Raw genomic sequence first — 26,274 nt, forward strand, 5'->3', positions numbered from 1 at the left:
CTCCTCAGAACAAAGGAGCAGCAGCCAGAGAAGAATTGTGAGTCTGTTCTATTTTGGTCTGCTCCTGAGACCATGTACCTGTGTGCTATACAGTAGACTTCTGATAATCCGGCACCTTTGGGACCTAGGTGGTGCAGGATTATCGGATATGCTGGAGTATCAGGAGGTACTCCAGCAGGGGGCTGTGACGGGTCTGCTGGGACCCACACTGCGTATGGGGGGTGGGCAGGGAATGGCGTGGCGCGGGTGAATCTTCCGCTGTTTTGCAGCAAGGCAGGGGAAGCCCCGCGCCGCTGCTGAGAGCGGGCTTCCTACCCGGAAACTCTTGGCGGCGGCGCAGGGCTTCCCCCACCTTCCTGCAAAATGGTAGAGGGTTCGCCCATTGCCACGCCATTCCCCGCCCACCCCCCAACAGTTGCAGCACGGGTCCCGGCAGACCCTGTCACAGGGGTATAATCCCCTTTCCCTCTTCTCCCTTTCCTTTTCCCAGCCGCAAGCGCCCATGGGGCTCTCAGCAGCTCCAATTGTCTGGCTGGCTAGAGCACTTCCGGGTTCCAGTTGGTTCTGGACTATTGGGAGTGCTGGACCACTGGATGCCGGACAATTGGAGTTTTACTGTACTTCTCTTTCTCTGAGCAGCCCTGCAAAACTTCCACTAGCCCTTAACCATCCGTGTTATAGTTCTGTGGCATTCTAAGCTAACTGAACACCTGTAAATTCAGAAGGACATTGTGTAGCTGAACAGATAAAGGGTCTGGCTTACATTTCACAGGTGTTTATTTAACATCCATTTTGGGGTTGTGTTATTATTTTAAAAATTCCTTATCTTTTTATTTGTATAGTCAAAAAGACCCCTATGTTCTGAGTACTTACTATAATTATCTTTATTATCCAAGAATACTCTGCAATTGCCCAAAACCTGTTCACAAACCCTTTTATTAGAGGAACGAAATAGTATCCAGTACCCAATCTGTGCTGTATATCAATTTGCAGAAGTGTATTTTATATCTTGATGCTACAATTTTGACTTCTGTCACTCTGGCAGAGGTTTTGGGTCTATTAAAGGAGTGTGTGGGCAAGTTTCTCTGGACTACAATGTTCAGCAAATAAGACTTGATGATCAGGATGGTCTCCTTCCGGCCTTAAAGTCTATGGGTCTGTCTACACTACCCCGCTAGTTCGAACTAGCGGGGTAATGTAGGCATACCGCACTTGCAAATGAAGCCCGGGATTTGAATTTCCCGGGCTTCATTTGCATAAGCGGGGAGCCGCCATTTTTAAAACCCCGCTGGTTCGAACCCCGTGCAGCGCGGCTACACGGGGCTCGAACTAGGTAGTTCGGACTAGGATTCCTATTCCGAACTACCGGTACACCTCGTGGAACGCGCTGCACGGGGTTCGAACCAGCGGGGTTTTAAAAATGGCGGCTCCCCACTTATGCAAATGAAGCCCGGGAAATTCAAATCCCGGGCTTCATTTGCAAGTGCGGTATGCCTACATTACCCTCCTAGTTCGAACTAGCAGGGTAGTGTAGACATACTCTATGTAAGTTATTTTTGCATGATCATTAAATTCCTGGAATTGAATAGACGAGTTTAGCCTAAAAACTCTCCATTGGTTTTATGGCCATATGTTTCCATTTGAATATCTATAAGCCTCTTCTTAGTAAAACAGTTATTGAATTTGATTATTTTTTACCATAGTTCGTTAGTAAAATATAAATTCTGATAAAAAACATTTGTGCAAAACATAAACGACTAAATAAATGAAGTAAAAGTCAAAACTGAAAGGAGACCATTTGATAGTTTAAAAATATAATTTTAGACTGGGCTGATACTGCTGCCTATTATTAAGACTGCCTGATACAGTACTATCTATTATAAAACCCTATGTTTTCAATTATTTGTAACTTCACCAAACTTCAATAGTTTGGGCTGAAAATTTTCCTATCTGGCGTATACTTCAGTCTTAAATGTTTTGGAAAATTTCATCCAAAACAGTTTAGCCATTTCTAAAAATAAGGTAAAGGACAAATTGTTGGATTTGCCAATACAGTAATTCCCCATTTAACACGTGCCCGCTTAACACGTTTTCACGATAGCACGATTTTTTTTAGGGAACGTTTTTTGAATTACACGACTGTCCCTGGAATAAAACGATTTCCCCAGCTGGCCTGTTGTCGGCGATTGCGCAGGGCTTCCCCTGCCTCCGTGCAAAGTGGTGGAGGGTTCGCCACTTGCTGCGCCATTCCCCGCTGACTCCTCCTCGCTGGACGCCTTGCTCCCACTCCTGCGCCCCTGCTTGCAGGCCAGCGGCTGGGTTTCCCCAGCTGGCCCATCGCCGGCAGCTGCGCGGGGCTTCCCTCGCCTCCCTGCAAAGCGACAGAGGGTTCGCCGCTCACCGCGCCATTCCCTGGTGACCCCCCCTCGCAGGACACAGTGCGGGTCCTGGCAGACCCGTCACAGGGGCATACTCCTAACCCAATCCCCCTTCCCTCTCCTCCCCTTTCCTTCCCCAGAGCCAAAACACCTCCCTTCCCTGCTGTAACCCAGTCCCCTCTCTCCCCCAACCTTATGTTCCAGTCCTAACAGACACCACTGCTTGAAACGCAATCCCCACCTTTCCCATTATTTTCAATGGGAAAATTGATCTCGCATAACACGTTTTCACTTTATACGATCATTTTCTGAAACATATCTATAGTGTTAAATGAGGAATTACTGTATTCATAAATTCTGACAATCTTTTCTTTGAGAATCTCTAGTGCCTTCTTGCCCTCGCTTGGAGTAGGGACTTGAAATTTGACAGTAGGTGGGGCTTTTGCATCAAGAATATGCCTTTGCTGTCCCTGTAAAGATCCATCCAAACTGATGAAGTTATAAGCATTTGGAAAAAATGACAGTTTGCACAAGCTCAGCAGAGACTTGCTAGAGCTTCACAGTTTAATTCCTCAAAGATTCCAGCAAAATGACCTTGCTTCAGCCTGGGTTTAAGCAGGTCTTTCCTTGTCCTTTGAAGTTCCTTGCTCAAGTCCAAATCCAGGCCCAGAACTGACAGCAGGGAGCCTGCCTGTCAGGACAGAGTTTGGAGAGAGCAGGCGGGAGGGCAGCAGCATTGGGACACAGAATGCTTTTCTTCTTGTTCCCCTGGTGATAAGGGAGCAATGGGAAAATAATTGGATTCTGTGCATGCCTCTTGCTCCTGGCTGGTGAAGGGAGGGGGCAGAGGTGTAAACCACGGAATCTAAGTACTTTCCCTTCGCTCCCTATCGGCAGATGAATGGGAAGAAAAGCAAGTTGCATCCCAGTGCGCGTGGCTGCTGCCCCTCCTGCTCTTTCAAAATTCTGTCCTTGCTGCCTGTCCCCTGCCGCCAGTGACACCCCCACTGCTCACCCATGCTGGGCAGTATGGATGAGAAAACTGCATGACTCAAATGCTGAGGGGACAAGAGGCAGATCTGGGATGGAGTGTGTGTGTGTATGTGTGTGGATCATACTGGGACAAGATCCAGGGTGAGAGAAACTGGAACTGCAGGTGGAGGAAGAGGGAAACTGGGACTCGCTGAACAAGGAGAGTGGGATTGGGAGTAGGCGAGGACAGAGAAGATTGGAACTGGTGGGACTAAGAACCAATGAGTGAGTGAAAACAGTGGGCAGGGAGGGAAGGTAAATCTTCTGAGGAGACAAGAAGCCGGGGGAGGGAAGAACTGGGGAGGGATAGGCAAGGAAGCTATGACTAGGGATGTCAGTGTGTAGATGACTGCACGATTAACCAATAACTTGGGCTTATTGGTTAATCTTGTTGACTACACACATCCCCCGTCCCTTGCTGCCTCTGCATCAGAGGCAGTGAGGGGGGCAGAGCAGAAGCCGGTGCCTGGGAGGAGCTAGTTTAAAAGCTGGCTCCCCATGAGCACCAGATCTGCCTGCCCCCCTCCAACCTCCCCGACCCCACGCTGCTGCCTCTGAATGAGAGGCAGCAGCATGGAGGGTAAGGGGGTAGGGCTTGAGCCAATACACTCAGGCTTTCAAGTCAGCTCACCTTACATACAGGCTCCCGCAGACCCACCTGCCCCTCCTTTGCTGCCTTCTACACAGGCAGCAGGGAGAGGGGTGGAGACAAGAACTGGTGCTGGGAGGAGCCATTTTAAAAGCCCCCCCACACACTAGCTCTGTGGAGCTGCCTTAACCCCCCCCCCCCATGCTGCTGTCTCAGAGGCAGCAGTGTGGCGTGGGGGGGGGGGGAAGAGACAGAAGGGGCAGGGGAGGCTGCTGCGAAGCAGCCTCTGTTCACGGGGGGTCTGAGCTCTCTGTGGACAGAGGCTTCTCCATATTCCGCAAAGCAGCCTCTGTGGTGAGCCTGGGCCTGCTGCAGACAGAGGCTGTTTTGCGGCAGTAGCCCCTGTCTGCGGGGGGTCCGAGCTCCCCGTGGTCAGGAGTTGCTGTGCAGCAGCCTCCCCTGCCTCCACCACTCCCCCATGCTGCTGCCTGTGTCCGTGGGGAGCTCGGATCCCCCGCGGACAGGAGCTGCTGTCACCCCGCATTGTTGTCCCTGTATCAGAGGCAGCAGCGCAGGGTGGCAGGCAGCTAGTGTGTGCAGGAAGCTGGTTTTTAAACTGGCTCTGATACAGAGGCAGCAATGCAGGGCTGCAGGGGGCTCACCAGGGGTGGGGCCGGGAGAGCACTGGTTGCCAGGTCCACCTCGGGGACTATCAAATAGTTGTGTAACTGCTAAGATTTCATGTGGTTACACGACTATGCAATTACACACTAGCTCACATCCCTACTGGAATAGGAGTTGGGGGTGGAGGAACATTGGATCAAAAAAAAAGCAACAATATGTGATCTTGTAATTGTATCACAAGCTCCCATGCTTGCTGAAAATTGGCTTATGAATATGAACACGCGTAACTCAAAGACACTTTATGCAAAACAGGTCATGTAACTTATTGTTCAAGAGACTGAGATCCCCTGAATGTGTACATTTTATCTTTCTTGTATGTGAAGTTAGAAATGTTAAGTGAGAACCTGTTTTATTAATCCGGATATTCCAGTAAAAGCCATTTGTGACACTTTAGGAACTTGATGGCTCAGTGATCAAGTCAATTACATGTGAATAGTTTTGTTTTTCCTTAAAAAACAATGGTCCTGTAACACTTTAGAGACTAACAAAAATACATAAATAGTATCATGAGCTTTCATGGGGACAACCCACTTCTTCGGCTGACACATATGAAGCCAGAGGCACAGAGTTTGAAATATAAAGCAGAAAAAGAGGGAGGAAGAGGAGAAAGAAAGGAAAAACCCTGTCAATTAAAGGGTCCACGCTAAATGAGGCAGTGCAGCACAATGGGCCTGGCCTAGCCAGGCTGGAGCAGCTCCTGTGATGTGAGTGGGAGGCTGCTGCAGCTTGGTTAGGCCGACTGTGCCAAAGGTTGCTTTGGCCAGGTTGGGTTGAGCCCACTGTGCTATGGGCTGCTCCAGTCCATCCGGGCCCACGGCACAATGGGCCTTGGCCGGCCGCTGGTTAACCACTTATGTAGTAAGCATCATCTGGTAAGTGTGGTGCTTACCGGTTAACCCTTTACCTCCCTGCCAGCAGATCTCTGCCCATAGATTCTTCACTGCCCAGCAGCCCTCACATGGACACACTACAACTTCCTCAGAGCCCCACACAGACCACCCACTGCCCAGTGCCCCAACACACACAGTCCCTCCTGCCCCGTACTGCCCAGTACCCAACCCACACAGTGCTTCCCCACCCCCACTGCCTAGCATCCCAATACATACAACCCTCCCTCATACCCCACAATGCCCCTACTGCCTGGAGCTTCCCCACAAACTTCCCCAGAGACTCTCCCTAAGCCCTGTCCCCTGACTGTGCTCATTGAACCCACTGGGAGGTGACTGACTGCCAGGCTGAGCGAGGAGCACTCCAGCAGGGCTGTATGGGTCCATCTACCCTTCAGCCAGTCTTGCCCCGGCTGGGACCCAGGAGCAGCAACGTTTGATTTTTAGGGACTCGTAGAATACTGGCAGCCCTCAGCATGTGCTTACTGTGTCAAATGGTCCTTGGCCCTTTCGCAGAAAAGGCCAACAGTGATACCAGTCACTGCTTACTGTGATGATGGGTTTCCAGAAGGGAAGCTTGCCATCTCAAGTGGGGGCTGGAGCAAGACCCCCATTATCTCTCTCTATGTATACAAAAGTTTTTACTGCCAGGTGACAGAATGACATCATCACGCTCTCTGGCCGTGAAAACTGCCAAAGAGAGCAGGGCTGGTGAGTTTAGTGAGCATCGGGTGTAGCCGCTTAGTATCTTAAGGTATGTCTACACTAGCCACCCTAGTTCGAACTAGGGTGGCTAATGTAGTCATTCGAACTTGCAAATGAAGCCCGGGATTTAAATATCCTGGGCTTCATCTGCATGTTCCCAGGCGCCGCCATTTTTAAATGCCCCGTAGTTCGAACTACCTGCTGTGGCTACATGCAGCACTGAGGAATAAAAGTATCTGCAATGAGGAGTAACGGTAATTCGAATTAGGAGCTTTAATTCGAACTATCTAGCCCATGCCACGTGTAGCTGCGGGCAAGTAGTTCGAACTACGGGGCATTTAAAAATGGCGGCGCCCGGGAGCATGCAAATGAAGTCCAGGATATTTAAATCCCGGGCTTCATTTGCAAGTTCGAATGACTACATTAGCCACCCTAGTTCAAACTAGGGTGGCTAGTGTAGACATACCCTCATAAAGGTTACTATGTAAGCACCAAATGTTAGTAGCTAAAAGGTATTTGGATTACCACCCTTTCAGGTTTCTTGGATTTTTAACCAGATAATCTGTTTCCCATAAGCACTCTGATGAGGGAATGGGTCCCAAACACATTGCTGTCTTTGGGAAAATATCATCACACTGCAATGTAAGTGATGTCTGAATTAGTTCGATTAACCTCCAAAAATGTGATGACCAGTCTCGACTTATGTGCATGCAGACCAGCGACTTAGAGGTGAAAGACTCTTTGTGTTTCCATTGGGCCAATCACCATACTCTCTAGGTACACCCTTTTACCAGTCTCGAGTGCCTCAACCCCCTTTTGTCTGCCTCTTAATTTAAGGACAATTTGCTGGTTTGCTTACCCCATTTTCTTCTAGTGCTGCCAAGGGTTTATTAATGCTGTTGACAAATTTGTTGACATGCTCAAAGTGCTTTGTCATTTCTGTTGCGAGGACCATGTCAATAATGGCTTGGCGAAGGGTTCGATATTCATTCCTGTTCAAAGAAGGAAACAATTAGACAGGAGGGTTTGTTCACTAAGACTTGCTTAAACTAATTAAATACTATAAAGCACTGGTGTTCCAGAGTCAGGTCAGGGAAGGGAAAAAGAGAGAAGGGAGCTGGGAGGCAGACTCTATCCACGGGTGGGGAAACTTAGGCCCAGGGGCCGGATGCGGCCCCCGGCTTGTCTGGATCTGGCCCCCAAGGTTCAGAGCTCTCCCCTAGCATTGGAGAGCCCACTCTGGCGCTCCAGCTCCCCCACTGTCCCACCATAGGGCTGGAGCACACAAAATCCATTCGCCTGAGCCCCCGCAGGCTCTGCTGTGCAAGGGGAATATGAAGAGTGTTTTTCTCCTTCTTAGTCTGGGACCACATCAGTGAACATTTGGTTTTTCTTTTTGCTTCTCACTTGTGTGCAGAGCCCGACTGATTTTTCTGTGAGTCAGTGATCCCTGACCCAAAAATGGTTCCCTGCCCCGATGCTATACAACCACACTCCTTTTGTACAGTGGTGCACAGAGGATTATACCCTAGGGACACAGTTTTGTGTCTCTAAGAACTGCACATGCTGGATGGGAAAGGAGATGCCAACTCCTCAGCAGTGCAGCCTAGAGACACTATGTCGGCACATGCCTCCTGTAGTTAGGAGGATTTACTGCCGTGGTGTCCTCACAGGTCTCTGGCTCCATCAATGATAACCAGAAGGCTGTTTGTGTGTGTGCTCAATGATGTGGGCCCAATGACCACAGCAAACCCTGAGAGGGCCCCCAAAGACCACAGACCAGATAAGGATGGAAGGTGCCAGGCCAGGTTTATGGTTAAGCAAAGGACAGTAACAGTTGTCAGTAGACTATACTGAACCACTACGCATATGTACTTGCCACAATGGAATGACTCAATCAGTGGGAAATTTTCACTGCCCCTTAGGTCATATAAAGACTGTTCCCCCCCAAGACACCACTTTATATACAAGTACAAACAAATCACACTTCACTGCTGATGTATCAGGTTGCCACCCTCTGACGTTGTCAGGTTACCACCCTCTGATGCCACTTAGATATCACCCATCACCCAGTACCTCGTGGTTTGATTAGATCATTTCTATCCATCCTGCTGTCATTTTAGACCCTTTTCTGAACCTGGGTCTGTATCTGTGAGGAGTGGGTACCAAGGTCTTTTTTAATGAGCTGGTGCTACCATATGATTTCAACTTATGACCAGTACCAATTATTGTTCTGCACCTGGGCCTATTACCAATTAGTGTTTTGTACTCTCAGCCCTGTTTGTGCCAAGTTCTGTCAGCAGAGGCCTGCCTCTTGCTCACAGCTTAGCTTTGCTTTATGGTAGCCATATTTGTCCATTGTAAGCTAGGCCTCAGGCCTCAGACCAGGCCTGTGCTTCATGGGCTTATGTTTTAGGCCTTCATCTTACTACACCTCCCATAGTGCTCTGGCAGCTCACGTTGAGAAGGTCTTGCGCCAGCCACGCTTCCCCCATCACATTCTTGCTAACACAGCTGGGTGAATAGGGAGGGTGGAGCTACAGTCATGCTCCCACCCCAAACTGCAGAAGCCTCTCCCTTTAGCCATCAGCCCAGTCATATTACATGGGCCAACTTATCTGGTGCACAGTCAGCCATTGCGTGGGCCTAGATGACTAATGATATAAAATGGGTTTGTAAAAGGGGCACTGATTTGTAAAAGGGGCACCAGTTTACAAGCGAGCAAGTTTGGCCTGATTTTCAGGCTATAAAACCAGCAAAGGTGCTCATGTCGAGAGTTACATTGTAAGCTCCTTGTTTTGTGTTTGCGCAGCGCCTAGGACAGTGGGGTGTTGGCCCTGGCCTAGGGCTCCTATGCTGTATGGCAATACAAATCATCATCAACATTATCATTTAGATCTGTGCTGTCGAACCAGGTCTGAAGCAGTAGCCACTATAGGGGCCACTGCTATAGCGAGCTAGCCATACTCAACTGGCCAAATCGTCATATGTGGCTAGTGGCTAGCATGTCGGATACCACGGATTTAGATGTTGGCATTCTCTGCAGTATGAGAGAAATCTCTATGGTTTCATGAGCAAACCTACCGAGTGGCTAACTCCACTCCTCCAAAAGTTGTGATTTTCCTGTGGTGTGCTTACTGGCAGTTCTTTATGTAAGATATGCAGTCAGAATATTGTGGCTAATGGACTGATAAATGTCCCAACTTTTCAACTCACCTCTCCATGTTTTTAAAGATATTGCATTTATCGTCCCGCGTGGTGAGCTGGAAAGCCAGTGCAGCATGATGGCTCTCTAGCACTGCAGTGTCATTGTACAAGATTGCTAGTTCACTCCCAGCGTTGCACAGGAAAGAGTTTGTTCTTCCTGGGTGATCCACATCATGGACAGTGGCAGCAATGAGAGCAGCAACCTCATCAATTGGATCCAGAGTTTGCTGGAAAGAAAAGTCAGGGACATTTAGATCTCCTGGAAAAATCACCAGAAACCCTGCCCTGGTCCTTAAAGATTAAACTGAGCTGCTTAGTTAACAAAACTGGCCAGGCTGTCACTGCTCAAATACATGTGGTATCTCCTTTGCTTTTGTTTATAACAAGTTTTCTGTTCTCATATACCTACAGATGAATTTAAAAAAAAAACTCTTGAAAAATGGAAAGGCAGTCAAACAGCTTTGACGCTGGAATGATTCCAGATCACATCTGTTTGTCATAGATATTCATGGGAAGGCTACCAAAGCCTTGGCAACTTGAGGATTGAAAACTTCCAGTGAAATTCTCCCTCCTCCTGAGACATGGCCTCTGGAGAGTAGGATAATGAGCTGCAGCACCAGGTTAGAATACACACACCAGTTTTAATGAGAGGTTAGAAACTTGTTTACAATCACAAATGATGTCCCCTTTGAGCAAGGGTCTACCACTAGCAGTAGCTCAGAGACCAATTCAGGATAGGAAGTTTGGTCCACAGCTGGGGCAGAAAAGCACCCAATGCCACTCCAGGGCATAAATAGGTAAGCGTGGCTTTAGTTTACCTTTGCACTCCCCAGATCCCAGGCCTACTGTGTCCCAGTCTGTTCCCCATTATATTTTAGAGCAGTTCTCATTTACACTAGCTGCCAATGGCCCTGTAAAAGAGTCCCTCCCCGCAGAAGCATCGCTGCTGGCTGATCATGGCATAGCAGTTGTCTCCCTGTAAGGTGCCCCTGCTGAGGGTGTCATGCAGAGGGCACCTCACCTGTCATTGCGGTGGTCTCTCTTCCTGCAACTTGGCCTTCCAGCCAGTTACACTTTAGTCCTTTTGGGAGTAACAAAAAGTCCAACCCAGGTTCTCGGCTTGTGTGCTCCACAGCCCTTAAAGCCCTTCTTATTCAGTGGCTGGTAGGGGAATGCAGGCCCACCCTCTATGCTGGGTTCCAGCCCAGGGTCCATATTGCTAGAAGCCAAGTTCTTCTCCCTCAGGCTTCCTGATGACTCGTTTTACTGCTTCCTACCTCTTCTGTTCTCCCAGAGAGTGACTGCTGCAAATATCCTGGCTTTATAATCATCAGCTCCTGCCCAACTGATTTCCATATTCAGTTAATCCTGCCTCTCCCTCCACTCACAACTAGGCTCCTCTGAGGCCCATAAAAGCCATAAAAGAAAATAGATGTATTTTCAGAGCCTGGGGAAAGGGAGTTACACACCTCATCTCAAGCCCCACTGGACCAATATGGTCACAGGAAATAAGGAAAGCCCACCTACGCTTCCTTTTTTGCTGCCCCACCACTGATGTGGGCAATAGTGAATGGCAGGTTTGGTGCTGAAGCTACTGTGCTTTTCCCATGACTCCTGGGTATCCCCTACATGGGGGTGATCCTTCTGGGAGTAGCAATGCCAGGTCCCAAGCTGCTTTGCTCTGGCGGTGGGGTGCAAAATAGCTGCCAGGCATGTCAATAAATGGGCTTTTATTTTAAAGACCTATTGGAGAGTATATTCCCAGTGAGAAAATGCTGCTCACCCATGTGACATTCACACTGCTAGGCTGACTGTCACAGTTTGTTTTTCTTTTAGAAAAAGGCTTTCTCTACCTCCTTCCAAGGACAGCCCAGCTCTGTGGTGCTGGAAATGACTAAAAGACATTTTTCTTATCTATCTGAGTTATAAATCAGCGCCTCCACTGGTGGAAATCAGCACATCTGCCTGGACTTCACAAGTGATTAACACCAGCTGAAGATCTGCCTCCATATATCAGCAATTAGGGTTGATTTCTGCTAATGTTCCCACCACTCATGGATTTTTCACCTTGACTGTATTTCTAATAAGCCAACACTTACCTTTACCCGTTCTTTGGACAAGAAATAGGCAGTGGCATGCAGGACATCTGCAGAATGAGTAGAATTATGATAGGAGTTGGAGGAATGGTAATTGGCTTCAATAACTTGTAACCACGACCTCAGGGTTGATTCTGAGCAGTTTAGGAATTCACAGATTCCAAAGCGAGCAAACATTTTGAGACCAAGATAAACCAGAGGCCTGGAGAGAAAAACAAACAAAAAGTCTTAGAACAAACGAGTTAGAAGGAAAACTAGACAGAGCCAATGAGACCAGCAGAGACAGCATTCTACGCTGTTGAGATGTCAGATGAAGTACAACAGTTCAACTGGTCATAGAAATATACTCAAGATTTATAAAAAGCTTCCACCTAAGAACAATTTCTGGGACTGATACTTCTGGAAGCAGGTGTGTCACATGCCCTGTGGGGGAAGGACAGGGAAGGGAGCAGAGCGAGGATGCCCAACTTCAGCAATTAAAATCTAGAAGGGTAGGTATATGGCTTATCTAGGGGAGCACATGTCCCTTCTGCCCCCTCCTGGTGTCACTTATGTCTGGAAGTTCCTGAGAATTATTCAAATACTAAACAGGTTCTATCATCCTGGCAAATCCGTTTGCAATTTTTTTTGTAAGGCATTGTCAGTCTCTCTCAGGGCCTTGTGACCTCTGCCAGCCTATCTGTGAGACTCCACGGCTCATCCACCTGCCTGCAGAAGCAATGCTTCCTGCTGAGGGAGAAGAGGACACTACTCACTGCCCTCCAGTCTACATTCATGTTGTTCGTCAAATACCCTACCACTGCTGCATCAGTGTTACAGCTCCACCAGAGGGCGGGCTAACGCACACCCTTGTCCTTTGTCCCTTGCTTCTATTTGGGTATGTCTACACAGCAAAGTTATTTCGAAATAACAGCCCTTATTTCGAAATAACTTTCCTAGCCTCTACACAGCCAAACTGCTGTTTCAAAATAAATTCAAAATAGCGGAGGCGCTTATTTTGAATTTGGTAAACTTCATTCTACAAGGAATAACACCAAATTCGAAATCGCTATTTCAAAGTAAGTGCTGTGTAGACACTTATTTTGAAATAGGGGGCCTCCAGCCTTCCCAGGGTGCCCTGGTAGCCACTCTGGCCTCAACCAAGAACACTCCTCTCCCTCCCTGGAGCCTTTAAAGGGGTAGACTCTGGCCACAGTGCTTGTGCCAGATCCAAGCCTGCCAGCCCAGAGCCAGCAGTCACTGCCCCGACCCAGTGGCCCCAAAACATGAGCCAGCAAGCCACTGGCAGACAGCCCTCCACTGCTTTCCAGGAACAGTCTGCCAGCTCCCAGGAGCCTGCCAGAGCCCGGAGAAGGCGGGTGTTTTCCTGATCCAGGGTGGAGATCATGGACCTTATTCAGGATTGGGGAGGATGCCCCCAACGTCCATGATCTCCACACTAGACGGAGGAATGCAGACATCTATGGCAGGATAGCTTCCAGCCTGGACGCCAAAGGCCACATGCGAACCCAGGAGCAGGTTTGCATGAAAATCAAGTTGGTCCGGCGAGACCCCCCAACCCTGAGCCCTGAGCTTCCCCTCCCACTTCTTCCCCTTGCTTCCCCCTTCCAGCTCCCTCCTCCCAGGTTTCCCCCTCCCCTCTCTCCTCTCTCATCCTCCCTCCTTTCCCCAGTTTCACCAGAGTTTCATTCCCCACCCCCCACCAGTTTTGTTAAATAAGGAGAGTTTGTGTTCATGAAAATAGATGTATTTTATTTGACATCAGGAAGGGGGGTTAGGGAGGGGTAAGTGGAAGGACGTGAGGGAGGAATGAGGCACAAGACCCCACTGGGGCAGACCAGGGTGGAAGTTCTCCTGCAGGGCCTCTTGGATACTGGCAGCCCCCTGATGGACCTCCCAAATGGCAGCCTGCAGAAGGTGCAGCCAGGCTCGTAGCAACGCATCCAAGAGAGCACCAGAGTGCCCGGGGGCAGCTCTGGCTCCATGTTGCAGAGTGCTGTGGTGTCCCGAGTGAGGGCAACCAGAGCATGCAGAGACAAAATGCTCTGCTGTCCCTCATCGAGGTAGACAAGCAAGCAGGGAAACCTGAGAACTGGCTTTCCAGTCCGGAGGGGGGGGGGGTCCCTTTAAGCACAGACCTCAGATCGCCTCAGGCAGCAGCCCCACACAGTAAGTCTGACCTGATGCCCTGCTGGAACTGGTTCCAGCCAGCCTTAAATGCGATTCAGAGTCTGCTCAGTGTGGACGCGCTATTTCGAAATAGCAAAAAGCTATTTCAAAATGCATTTTGTGTGTAGATGCATTATTTCAAAATAAGCTATTTCAAAAGAATACTGTAGTGTAGACATATCCTTTGACTCCCACTCTTGCTAATGTTGGTTGAGCTACAGCAGTGGTAGTGCAAAGGTGGGATATTCAGGGTGCATCTACACAGCACCCCAAACTCGAAATAAGATACGCAGTTTGCGCTACACAAATTATGTACCTAATTTCAAATCTATGTAAATAAAGCTTATTTTGAAATTTGGAACATCTACACAGCCTCACATTTCGAAATAATGCGAGGCTTGTGTAGATGTGGGGTAGCTATTTCAGGATATATCCGGTATCCCAAAATAGCTGTGCAGTGTAGACGTACCCTTGGAGGGAAAAATATGTAGAGACTAAAACTAAAAACTACAATGCAGACGAGGTCAGGAAGCAACAGCTGGAATGTAGGAATCAAGTCTCATATTGTACTAGAGAACAAAAAACACAGCCTGGAATAACATTTAATCCCAAAACAGAAAGCATGCAATATTTTTGCTCCGACAGAGAGGAAATATTAGTATACAAGGGAATAGGCTATTCAGGAAGGACAGGCAGGGAACAAAGAGAGGAGGTGCTGCATTATACATCAAGAATATATGCTTGTTTTCTGAGGTCCAGAAGATGGTGAGAGGCAAACTGGTTGAAATTCTTAGGGAAAATATTATAAAAAGGAAAGGAAATAATAATGACATCACAATAGGGGTCTATTATAGATCATCAAATCAAGAAGAGGAGGTATATGAAGACTTTCTAGGACAAAGAGCCAAAACACAAGGTTGTATAGTAATGGGGATATTTAACTACCTAGATGGCTGTTGAAAAAATAATATGGCAAAATATGACATTTCCACTAAGTTCTTGGACTGTATCAGGGACACATTTTGTTTCAGAAAATGGAGGAAGAAACCAGGACAGATATTTGAAGGTTCATTCTGACCACCAAAGAGGAACTGGTTGTGAATTTCAAGGGGAAAGGGATTCTGGGTGAAAGTGGGCATGAAAAGATAGCTTTCATGATTCTAAGCAAAGAAGGAGTAAGAGCAGCAGAATACAAACAATAGCAGACTTCAAAAAGCAGGCTTTAATGAGTGCAGAGGACTGGTAAGTGAGGTCCTATGGACAGAAAATCTAAGGGATAAAAGAGTTCAAGAGAACTGGCAGTTTCCCAAGGACACAGTATTAAAGACACAACTACAAACTATCCAATCTGACAGAAGGACAGGAAGAACATTAACAGACCAACATGGCTCCATTAGGAGTCCTTTAAATGAACTGAAAAAAAAAAAAAAGATTCCTACAAAAATGGAAATATGGACTAATAGCTAAGGAGGAGTTCAAAAGAATAGTACAAGCATGTAGGGACAAAATCCAAAAGATTAAGACACAAAATGGCAAGGGACATAAAAGGTTCTAACAAGAAGTTCTTTAAATATATCAGGAGCAGGAGAAAGATGAAGCAAAGTGTAGGTCTTCTGCCTAGCAGAGAAGGAAAACCAGTAACTGATTACATCAAAAAGGCAAGGATGTTTAATGTCTATTTTGCTTCTGTCTTCACTAAAAAAAGATAAATGATGATCAGATACCCAACAGAATTAATATTAACAAAGGGAAGGGACACAAGGCAAAATAGCGAAAGGACAGATTAAAGACCATTTCAATAAGGTAAATATATTCCAATTGGCAGCATCTTATGAAATTCATCCTAAGGTACTTAAAAAACAAGCTGAAGCAATCTTAGCACCATTAAAAAACTACATTCAAGAACTCATGGAGGACAGGTGAAGTCTCAGAGGACTGGAGAAGGGCTAACATGGGACTTATTTAAAAGGGGTATAAAGGGGACAAGGAGAATTTTAGATCTGTTAGTCTAACTTTGATACCTGGAGAGGTATTCGAAGAAGTTATTAAACGATCATTTGTAAGCACTTAGCCCATTTACCACTGTGTGCTACATATTCATCTCTCTGTGTTATGTGGGCCATATAGACACTATATATAAGGTTTAGTATTTGTTATCTGGCAATAATATGATTCAAAGCCACATAACACCTTTCATCCCAACACTGGCAAATGTCTACCATGAGCATTTGAAATTGGCAAAATAAGCCAAAACATTAACATCAATTTATTGTCAGGGTAGCATGGCATGGGGTATTGACACTGTCAGTTCCATGCCGCTGCCGTTGGTGCAGCTGGGCTAAGTGCCCAGACAGCACGGCTGAAAAACCTGCCTGCAAAGATGGGGAGCTCTGCCCAGTGTGGGGTGTGTTCCCCAGCCAAGGGATGCACCCCCATATACCCAGCTGCCCCTGCACTCGGGCTGTTCCCCAGCCCTTCACCAGACCTCACCCCAGCCAGGGACAATGTTTGACCAGAGCAGGGCAGGACAATCCCCCCCCCCCAGGAACTGCTCCCAATGCACCCAGCTTCCCACTTAGGGACTGCCCCCCAGTGTCCAGTCTCCCCAAGGAGTGCTCCCCAGCACTCAGCCCTCCTATCCAGCTAGTGTGCCCTAGTTTCTAGCCCCAACCCATCCAAATCCCTTGCATTTGCTGTGGTGCTGGGAGCACCTTTCCCAGGGTATGTCTACACTACCCCGCTAGTTTGAACTAGCGGGGTAATGTATGCATACCGCACTTGCTAATGAAGCCCGGGATTTGAATTTCCCGGGCTTCATTAGCATAAGCGGGGAGCTGCCATTTTTAAATCCCCGCTGCTTCGAACCCCGTGCAGCGCGGCTACACGGGGCTCGAACTAGGTAGTTCGGACTAGGTTCCTATTCTGAACTACCGTTACTCCTCGTGAAACGAGGTGTACCGGTAGTTCGGAATAGGCACCCTAGTCCGAACTACCTAGTTCGAGCCCCGTGTAGCCGCGCTGCACGGGGTTCGAAGCAGCGGGGATTTAAAAATGGCGGCTCCCCGCTTATGCTAATGAAGCCCGGGAAATTCAGATCCCGGGCTTCATTAGCAAGTGCGGTATGCATACATTACCCTCCTAGTTCGAACTACCCCCAGACGTGAAGACATTCTCTCTCTCTCACCAACAGAAGTTGTTCCAATAAACGATATTGTCTCACCCACCTTACCTTTAGGTAGGTGTGTTTGAAAGCTTTGGTCTGCTTAAATCCTGCCACCATAACATGCTAGAACATCTGGCCTTCAAACCAAACTGTCCTCACGTGTGGAAGCAAGGACAGTGTCATTACTATGTTGCATTAGTAGGCAAAATTCTCACTGTGCTTCTGTATCAGGGAACTGACATCTCACAGCACTGTGTTTAGATTTAATGAGCTTTTTATCTTGGCGCCACTTCCATATGACTACTTGGACTTGAAAAGAGCACTAATAACTTATTCACACTGTGAGTCACAGAACGCTTACTGGAATTTCTTTAACAAATGGTTAGTTTTTATTTAAACCTAGAAAAGACATGAAAGAACATGTGAGAGATCTAAATTATAATTCTTTTAATTAGAGAAAACTACAAGCTATCCGCTTTTGCCTCTTCCCAACAGAAGCACAGAAATTATCTAGTTAGCCTAGCCATATTGACTGTGATATAATAAACTCTTCATGTACTGAAAAATTTTCATTTAACATAATAATTCACATGGACTAACTACCATTTTTATAGGTAATCTCTTTACTTATGGGAACATGAGGCAGAAAAAAGGCATAACATTTTTGGAGATAAGTTTCTCCATTTGCAATAAAATCTAAAGTTAGAATGTCATTTTAAGGGATAATAAAAATCAGATTACTTCCAAATGTATAAGTTTGTTTTTGGAGGGGTTCTTTGGGAGGGGGAGTTTTGTTGTGATGTGTTTTTTGGAATTTTTGTGTGTGGTTTATGCAGCAAAGAACTCAAATAAAACTGGGTAAATGGCAATATGAATTCCTTGGCATCTTGCTTACAAATGGTTTTGATCTATTCAAAGCTATTAAGGATCAGAGCCTGAGTTAATCAGTATTTTTGCAGGATCTGACCTGTAAATTATGATTTTGTAGAATAAAAAAGTATATCAGAAGAAACACAGAACAGATGTAACAGATTTCCAAAAGTATATTTCACCTTTAGGCCAAGACAAAGCATGGAAAATTTCAACCCCGAATGAAATTTTAACAGGTATCAATGAATAAAAACAGGAATTTATAATGGAGTTATAGAGTTATTTATGGCATTTGCTGCTACTGAAGTATATTAGAGTCTGTTACAATTTCTGGTCTACATCAATGCAATAACAGATAAGAATTCTGTACATTGCAGTGTGAACAGACGTGTAATCTGTTGAGTTTATAGAACTGGACCCTTCTACTCTCATCCGAAATCAATGTTTTAGAAATAAATACACTCTGTCTACAAGTAGCAGAACGAAAGATGTGATCTATCAAGCCTTACTGTAAGCTCAGTAAATTGACAACTCAAGTTTTGTGGCTGAAAATCGATGTAAATTGGATCCCCAGAATCCAACAGCCAGATTTGTCAAGATTTTCTTTTAATGAGAAAAGCAAGGGAAGGCTTTCAAAATGACAGTGCATTTTTCTTTGCCACACTGAAAGATATATGAAAGCTTTAGATGCAGCCAATATTTCTTTGTAGAAATCAGCAGAAAACAAATTTGTGCCAATGCAGAAAGTACTTAAAAGTAAGAGAAGCAAGTAAAAACGCAAGAAACATGGACAAATGAGGAAGTTACACATCCTTTTTGCAAAAAGGGATTCCAAATTGAAAAGGAGAGATATTGAAATTGAAATGCTGAGTATGATGATAAAGCAGCACCAAATTCTCGATAGATTTAACTTACAATTCAATTGCCTTACTAACCTTTTATGAGTTGCAGCCTCCAGTTCAAAGATATTGAAGTCCCAGTATTCTTCATTTTCCATTGCTTGTGCTATCCGTGGTGGGATGTCATTAAGGGAAATAGGGGAGATCAGACTGCCAGGAACCTGATGAGTTTCTGTCACGGCATATATTTGGGAAATAAAATTAATAAGCTTAATTTACCGCAATACCACTTTTACTTCTCTTCTCTGCAAAACCTTAAACATTCTTAGCAATTCCCCCACTGTTGTTTGCAATGTATTAGAAAATTGGATATGAATAAAAAAATTAAAAAGTCCTTGGAACATTTATCAAAACATTTACTATGTCTCTTAAATCTATTAGATGGCAATTTTTAGCATCCCCCAAAACTGCAAAGAGAAAACTTACGTTTTGCGGACAATATGTATTCGTTCCCTGATAATCTTCGTAAACCATCCTGTTAAATAAAAATTATCATCAGAAAAGGTCTCTCGTACTCTCTGTTCCAAATTCATAAGCACTGTATATGTTATCTACCATAGCACTGACTAATAGGCTTGACTATGTCCTATTTTATCCTTAGAGTTATCTTATCTTTCTCTGTCTTTGTTTATATCTAAATGTTTTTGCTATGCCTAGGCAAATGTTTCACCTTCTTGGTAAATCCTAATAGAAGGGAGATAGAAAGATACAGGTCACAAAATAAACTAGGTTCTAATCTGAGCAGTAATTTGTTAAGCCTAGGATTGTGGTTTGAGACAACATGTTCACAGCAAGAATTCTGCTTTATATGGGCTTTGAACATAAACATCTTAGAATGGGCTACCTGGACCATGGGTCTGGACTACCTGTAGAACAAGTGGGTGGGTCGCAGCAGGCAATAGCAGGAGTGTTGGCTCCACCCACCTCTCTCAATAGCCTCATTCAGCCGCTCTTTTGACTAGCTATTAGCTCAGGCCAATAACAATCTACAGTTGGGAAGGAGAAACCAGGGAGAAAACATGCCTCAGAGATATACCTGTGAGTCAATACCTCCCTGCTTTTATTCTGGGATGGTGCTTGAAGGCACAATCTTGCCCTTACTGGTTAAAATAAATAGAATTATGCATTTGATATTTACTCTTAAAGGTATCAGTCTAAATATTGGACCAATTTTGCTTGCTTCACAGATGAGAGCGGGATTTAGCCCAACATCTTTTAGATGCAGTAAATTAATGTTAGCCTTGTATGTATAAACTAGTTGTTTAAAAAAAAACCTTTATAAACACACCCTTCTAACTTACTAATAACATTACATGTCTAGGGTACAGCAGAAGCAAATCTGCATGCCATATCAGACCTGTGTAATGTCTGCACTTTTAAGAATTATTACATCTAGTTTCTATTTTAAGATCTGTAAGTAAATTAGTCTGGAGTTTTGTGACTTATGGGAAAGGCTGTCCTGCTGTTAAAGCATGTTAAAAATTCTTCAACAGCACTGCTGTGACACAAGTATTCAGGACACCAGATGCAGTGTGTCCTCAAAAATAAAGGACTAGATTTTGTTACTGTTGAGATATCAGATCCAATGTCACCTGGCAAATCTATATTCGGATTCTGAATGCCCTCATGACACACAGAGATGCTCTCTTGTACATGAGATGGAATAATTTAATTCAATCTTCAGCTGATCCTTTGCTGAAGAAATGTTTCTTGTAGATCATTTGAAAAATCAATATATACTATACATTCACCCTCTGAAACTTCCCTTTCCCATTGCTTTGGAAAAGTAGTTTTTGTTCTATTTCCAGCAAGGATTTTGTGTATTACAGTGCCCGCCCTTTCTGTGACTCCTTTTGCCATGTGATCGTGGACTGACTTACGGGTTGTATGGGGTCAGAACACACACAGAGGTTGGTTCAGAGGGAATGAAGTGAGCAATGCATGCGTGACACTTAGCAATTCAGAGGGTAGATACAAAAGCCACTTAAGCTCTTGGCAAACTGGACAACTGCCTCAGGGTGGCAGCTGTATGGGAGAAGTGATTTTACATGGGGCTGCAGGCCAGACTACGTGCTAATGTGTGGGGCTCTAATGCCCCAGGAAGATCCTGCTGGCGCAAGTTACATATAGTCTGTTCAGGTCAAGGCAGCTGGGCTCAGAGGCCTTCATACACATGCACTACAGGAAAGCCAGACTATGGTGGGAAGAAACAGTGGGGAGCAGCCTCCTGTGTCTCCCTAGGCTTGGCAGGGGAAACGAGGGATTGGCTGGGAACCTGCAAAAGGACGTGAGACTGAACTGAGAGCATCCCTGCCTACCAACCTCCTGCAGGCATCCAGCATCCTTCCTCTGCCTCTCTCACAACCCCTGTCCCCACCTGACTCCTATAGGCATCACCCCCACCCTTCCCCAGAAGTTTAACTCTCTCTACCTCCCACATAACCTCTCCTGTCTGCATCATATGATGCAGTTTAGGATCCCAACTTTTGCACAGAACTTGAATACATATGCTTGGGTATTCTATAAAAAAATCAAGGGACCTGATCCTCTTTCCACTTGTAATGTGTACATCAGGAGTGATTCTATTCAATGGATGGAGTTACACTGAAGCTACACTGATCTAAACTGGAGTAAGGGAAAGGCAAATGCAGGCCCCAGCATTTATGTCAGCAATCATTTGCCATCATATGTACTCACAGTCATCAATCCTCCAACGAGATCACTTGTATGTGGATCTTCATCTTTCGTCCCAAGTTGTGGAGAGTATAACTCAGTGGTTCTTAGAATCTCCAATACTCGATCTAAAGCTTCTGCGACTGGCATGGGACTGCTTTCTTGTGCCGCATTGATAATATTTATTACCTACGTTGAGACAAGAAATTCTTGAAATTTAGAAACGAGTAAAGAAAAGAAAGATCCTCAGAGACTAATATGAGACATCCTAACGACAAAACACATCAGTGTTTAATCCAGATCAGGCAGAACTACAGGGAACTCTCTTGGGGATCGATAATGAAACACCGAGGGCTTGTTACTTACTTTGGGACCATGAGCGAGGTTTTAAAGGCCCCTTCTTATTAAACAACTTCTTTGGCCAGAAGTATCTTCAGCTAGAGTCAGCATAATTCTCTTCTACCTTTATCAGATGGTCACTTTATTAAGAAACTGATATTTGTTGGTCCCTTAACTGTTTCCTTGAGACATATTACAACATAGCTGTTGAGTCTGTGAATGCTCCGGAATCTGCACACTGACAGAAAAAAGACCCAAAACTGGGTGCTCAGTTGGCAGCTGGAGGAGGAGCTTGAGGAAGAGCAGAGATCAGGGAGCAGCAGACAGGAGGGGGATTCAGAGGAGGGTTGAAATGGAGGCAGGAAGAGGTGGAGTGAGAGTGGGACCTCGTGAGAGGGGGTGGAGTGGAGACAGGAGGAAGCAGACTGAGGATGGGGCCTTCATACTGAGCACCTCTGAGGAAAAACAAATGTCAGAATCTATGCATCACAATGAATAAGGGAAATCCAGTCTCTTCCTTTGTGTGCCTCCAGGCAACATAACTAGGGTGATTGTACTAAACAAGAGGGGGCTGAATGTGGAAAGAGATGCAGAGGGTGCACCCCCCAAGTGGCTTGCAGATGGGACAGGCAGGGAACAGTATGGGCAGACAAAGGAGGATTGGGAACACAGCATTTGCCTCTTCATGCATTTCACCAGCCACTGTGTGGGAGATGGGAGAAAGGGAAAAAATGGTGGTAGGGCCAGCATACGTGTCTATAGCCATTGCATCTGGCCCAGCTACTCAGGCCAGGTGCAGTGCAGAAGGTTTCTGTAACAGTATTCCAAGAAAAAAATCCAGGTAAATTATCAGAAGGGTCTGATTGCCTGACATCACGAACACCTGCAATGATGCATTATTACCTTGGTAATGGGTGCTTCAATAGTCATGGAATGTATCCTAGCCATGGAGGAGTGTCGCCGTTGGGAACTGCCTGTGCAGCAAACAAAGCAGAGTTAGCACCCTGGCTGAACAGACAAGGCACAACAAGAATTCCTCCTTTGCCACGCCTAGAACCACATGCATATGCACACTTGTCCTGCTGTGTCAATAGGGACACACACACAAATAGATGCATGCTGAATCACCAACACCACAGAACAGAGCTAAGTGACCATAATGGCCTAGCAACATAGCTGCTGTTTTTGCATGTTAAATATTTTATAAAATGTTCAGCCACAAATGTTCAGCACCATATGTATGTTGTCTGTGGGAGAGGGGCCTGTTACATGACAAGGGTGTAATGACAAGACACAGTGAGTCAGCCCATCAGCTGCTGTAAATTAGTGTAGGTTCTTGGAACTTAATGAAGTAATGATGAGCAACATGAGCTGGGGTTCTAGCCCATAACAACTGATGTCAGTAATCAGGGCTTGGAAAACATACATCTTTTGTGTCAATTAGCAATTTTTCTTCCTGGCAGCAAAGGCCAAACTAGGATATCTCATGTTTTGTTACCTGTAAGATGTGGCTACTTCTCTGCTATCCTTTGAGCTGAGCACATCTTCAGGATCAGAATCCATACTATTTTTGTAGCAGTGATCACCGTCTGGTGAAAAGTAGAAGTAAATCTGTTACTTCGAATTTTCACCAGACTTTGACTGTTGCCTAGAAAGTATGGATCCATGTTTTAATAGAAGTTTTATGAACACCAGCAAAACCCCAGAGTATGTGAACTACATACTAAGGTGAAGGGTGACATGCAATAGTGAAGCATAACTCTCTGAGGTGTGACACAACACAGTGCAAAGAAAACAAAAAACTAAAGAAATTTAACTTTGACTTTCGTGGAGAGAGTTGATAGGAAAACTACAACAACCGCCAATACTTTGGGGGCCCCTGAATCTGCGGCCTTTACTAATGATGAAGAATAACTTACTTTTTGAGTAGCTTTATTGAATTCCTTGGGATTACTCATGATGTTAAGTGCTACCCAATGTAAGTAAGGGCAGCAGAATCTTGCCTTTCATTTATAAGTTTTTCAAAGAAGTAGGATAAAGAATATTGTTCAGAGATAAAACACATGGGCTAGTTGCATAAATAAGACATCATTCATGGCTAGAGGGCTTTAAAAAGCCATGTGAAAAAATACATAAACATCCACTTATCTGACATACCATCACTTCCTCGTGAGGTTGTGGATCTGACATCGAGTGATCCTTTCCTCCTATCTTTGTGTCGGGAAGTTTGAATATCTGTGGAGACATCAGTGTTATACAATGACTGCAACAAAGGCTCTTCCCAGGTTATATGTTAAAGGAAACAAAACATAGGTAAGGCCTGATAACAGCAGAGCAACATGCATAATGTTGGAAAACATTGGACAACAGCTTCTTAGAACTGTTTTCACACTGGCCTTACCAGAGTATGCTCTCACGACATAGTCTCTGAATGTTGCTTCTGCCTCAAGCAAAGACGCAAGAGTAAATGGCCTTTGTGTATGGGATCTAAGAGAATTTAGAGTCCTCCCTCAACCCACAGGCGTGGTGCAGAGAGGCAGTTCCACTACAACACTAAAGGTTCTAGAACTGTAGAAGTAGGAGTGGCCCCTGAATATCTCATATAGATCTAGGGAGACAAGCTGGGTGAGGTAGTATGTTGCACTGGACCAATGTCTATTGGTGAGAGAAACAAGCTCTTCATCATGTCCTGTGGGACTCCACTGTAGTGGAGCCACTGACCACTTCTCCTTCCCACCCTTACCAGCCCCTCAAACTCTGCATTGTCTTCGAGGCTATCCAACAGCATATTAGATGTTTTGGACTAGAGGCAGATAGCATTTGACTCTCAGACAAGATGGAATCTTCAGTAGACAAGAGTTCTTTGTTGTCTGAATATTCCACATCTTAGAAAATCACCATGAAGTGGCTTCATGAGAGTTGTTGAACTGTATAATTACTAATACTTAATAAGCCAACCCTGACACATGCCAGTGGTTCTCAGACTTTGGCCCCTGGCGTACCTGGCTCAATGCAAACCATTCCATGGACCACCAGTTGCTAATGGAAACTCTCTGTTAATTGCATAATTACACCTGAGCCATTTTGGTAATGCTGCAGCTAGGGAGAAGGGTTTAATTTAACCTGTAAGGAAATATTAATTTAAATAATTAACTAGATTAGTGTTTTAACATTCTCATGTTAGTTGATCAAACTTCATTTTAAATAAAGTAAAATATTAATTTATGCCCCACACAAAAAGTTCTCATGTTTTCTTTATTTATGGTGGGCATGGGGAATCTTTTTTTGGGTCAGGGACCACTGGCCAACAAAAAAAAAAAAAAATCAGTTGGGGACCACACAAGTGAGAAGCCAACCCCCCCCCCCCAAAACACAACTTCTCCAAAAATCCCCTGCCCTCATTGATGTGGCCCCCAAGTGAGACAATTCACTCCTCTGGCTCTCCAGCCCCACCGGGGGAGGGGGAAGGACAGGGAGGACTGAGGTTCAGGGCTTCCCATAAGCCAGATTAACTTTTCTGGAGTTCCAGGGTTAGTGGATTTTGTGGACCCCCCCCCCCCAAGGCTCTGGGGTTGGGAAAAAAATGAAGGGTTCAGTATGTGGGACAGGGAGGCCAGCAAGAGGGATGGGGGTACAGGATCTGGGCAGGTGGAGGAGTGCAGGAGTGGTAAAGGTGCAAGGTCTGGGTGGGAAGTGGGGTACATGAGCAGGCTGGGAGTAGGGTGTCTGACCAGGTAGGAGGGAGAGGGAAGGAGCAGGCTGGAGGTAGGTGCCCAGCCAGGAGGGAGGGTGTGCCTGGGAGCCCATGCCGGTCCCAGGCACTACCTCTCATTGCTCCCATTGGGCAGATTCTGGCTAATGGGAGCAGCAGGGAAAGCCTCCAAGCAGTGTGCCCGAGCACTGTTGCTCCCCCAGCAGGGGAGGCGGTGCACTTTTTTCCTCCGAGTTGGATTGTGTAGTGAGGCTTGCCCCCCGCCCCTTCCCAGTGGGGGGCCGACACTGGTGCTCTAACCACTCCATGGAGGGAGGGTGAGGCTAGAGCACCAACGTGGGCTCCCTGCTGTGGGGAGAAGAGGGAGGGCTGAGCTCAAGCCACGGAACACCTGGGAGGTGGCTGCGGACCACTAGTGGTCCATGGACTGCAGTTTGAAAATCACTGACTTATGCTAAAGACATTAACTATTTAATCCTCAGAATAGCTTGTGGGGAGGAATTTGTTCTCCCTGTTTTAAATGAAAGGCCGAGACAGTTACTTAAGTCAACAGGGCAATTTCTGAGCTTGCTTAGGCCCCACAGTCCCATTGCATATATGTTAATTAGCACAGAAGATATTAACAGAAGGATAACTGAGGACAAAGTTTAGGCCGTTGCTTGTTTTTCTTAGTTTTAATTTCTTAGTTTCTAAGTGTTTGTCAGTGAGCGGAGATTGCTTATGGCAGGAGAAGGAGGCATTACTTCTGAGTACAACAGCAAGGCGCAGCCAGAGAGTCTCAGCCTAGGACTGTAAGTGTGGGTAGATAAACTCCTTCGTCCCTTCAAAGGAACTAGTTTAGGGTGTGAAGATCATAAAGGGAACTGAATTA

The 26,274-nt window shown here is 45.8% G+C and overlaps 1 protein-coding gene across 3 annotated transcripts in view; it reads right to left on the reverse strand.

The window, feature by feature from the left end:
* The window catches only part of LOC102445641 (high affinity cAMP-specific and IBMX-insensitive 3',5'-cyclic phosphodiesterase 8A), a 267,727-nt gene that overhangs the window by 8,943 nt on the left and 232,510 nt on the right, over window positions 1-26,274 (reverse strand). For all 3 annotated transcript variants that reach the window (XM_006139239.4, XM_075897146.1, XM_006139238.4), the window contains exons 12-19: window positions 23,849-23,926; window positions 22,595-22,665; window positions 21,377-21,541; window positions 19,106-19,154; window positions 18,716-18,851; window positions 11,582-11,780; window positions 9,492-9,709; window positions 7,135-7,267 (exon numbers count right to left, since the gene is read on the reverse strand). In XM_006139239.4, the coding sequence (XP_006139301.1) occupies window positions 7,135-7,267; window positions 9,492-9,709; window positions 11,582-11,780; window positions 18,716-18,851; window positions 19,106-19,154; window positions 21,377-21,541; window positions 22,595-22,665; window positions 23,849-23,926 (1,049 nt within the window). The remainder of the gene's footprint in view (window positions 1-7,134; window positions 7,268-9,491; window positions 9,710-11,581; window positions 11,781-18,715; window positions 18,852-19,105; window positions 19,155-21,376; window positions 21,542-22,594; window positions 22,666-23,848; window positions 23,927-26,274) is intronic.

Source organism: Pelodiscus sinensis, chromosome 14, assembly GCF_049634645.1.
Source record: "Pelodiscus sinensis isolate JC-2024 chromosome 14, ASM4963464v1, whole genome shotgun sequence".
NCBI lineage: Eukaryota > Metazoa > Chordata > Testudines > Trionychidae > Pelodiscus > Pelodiscus sinensis.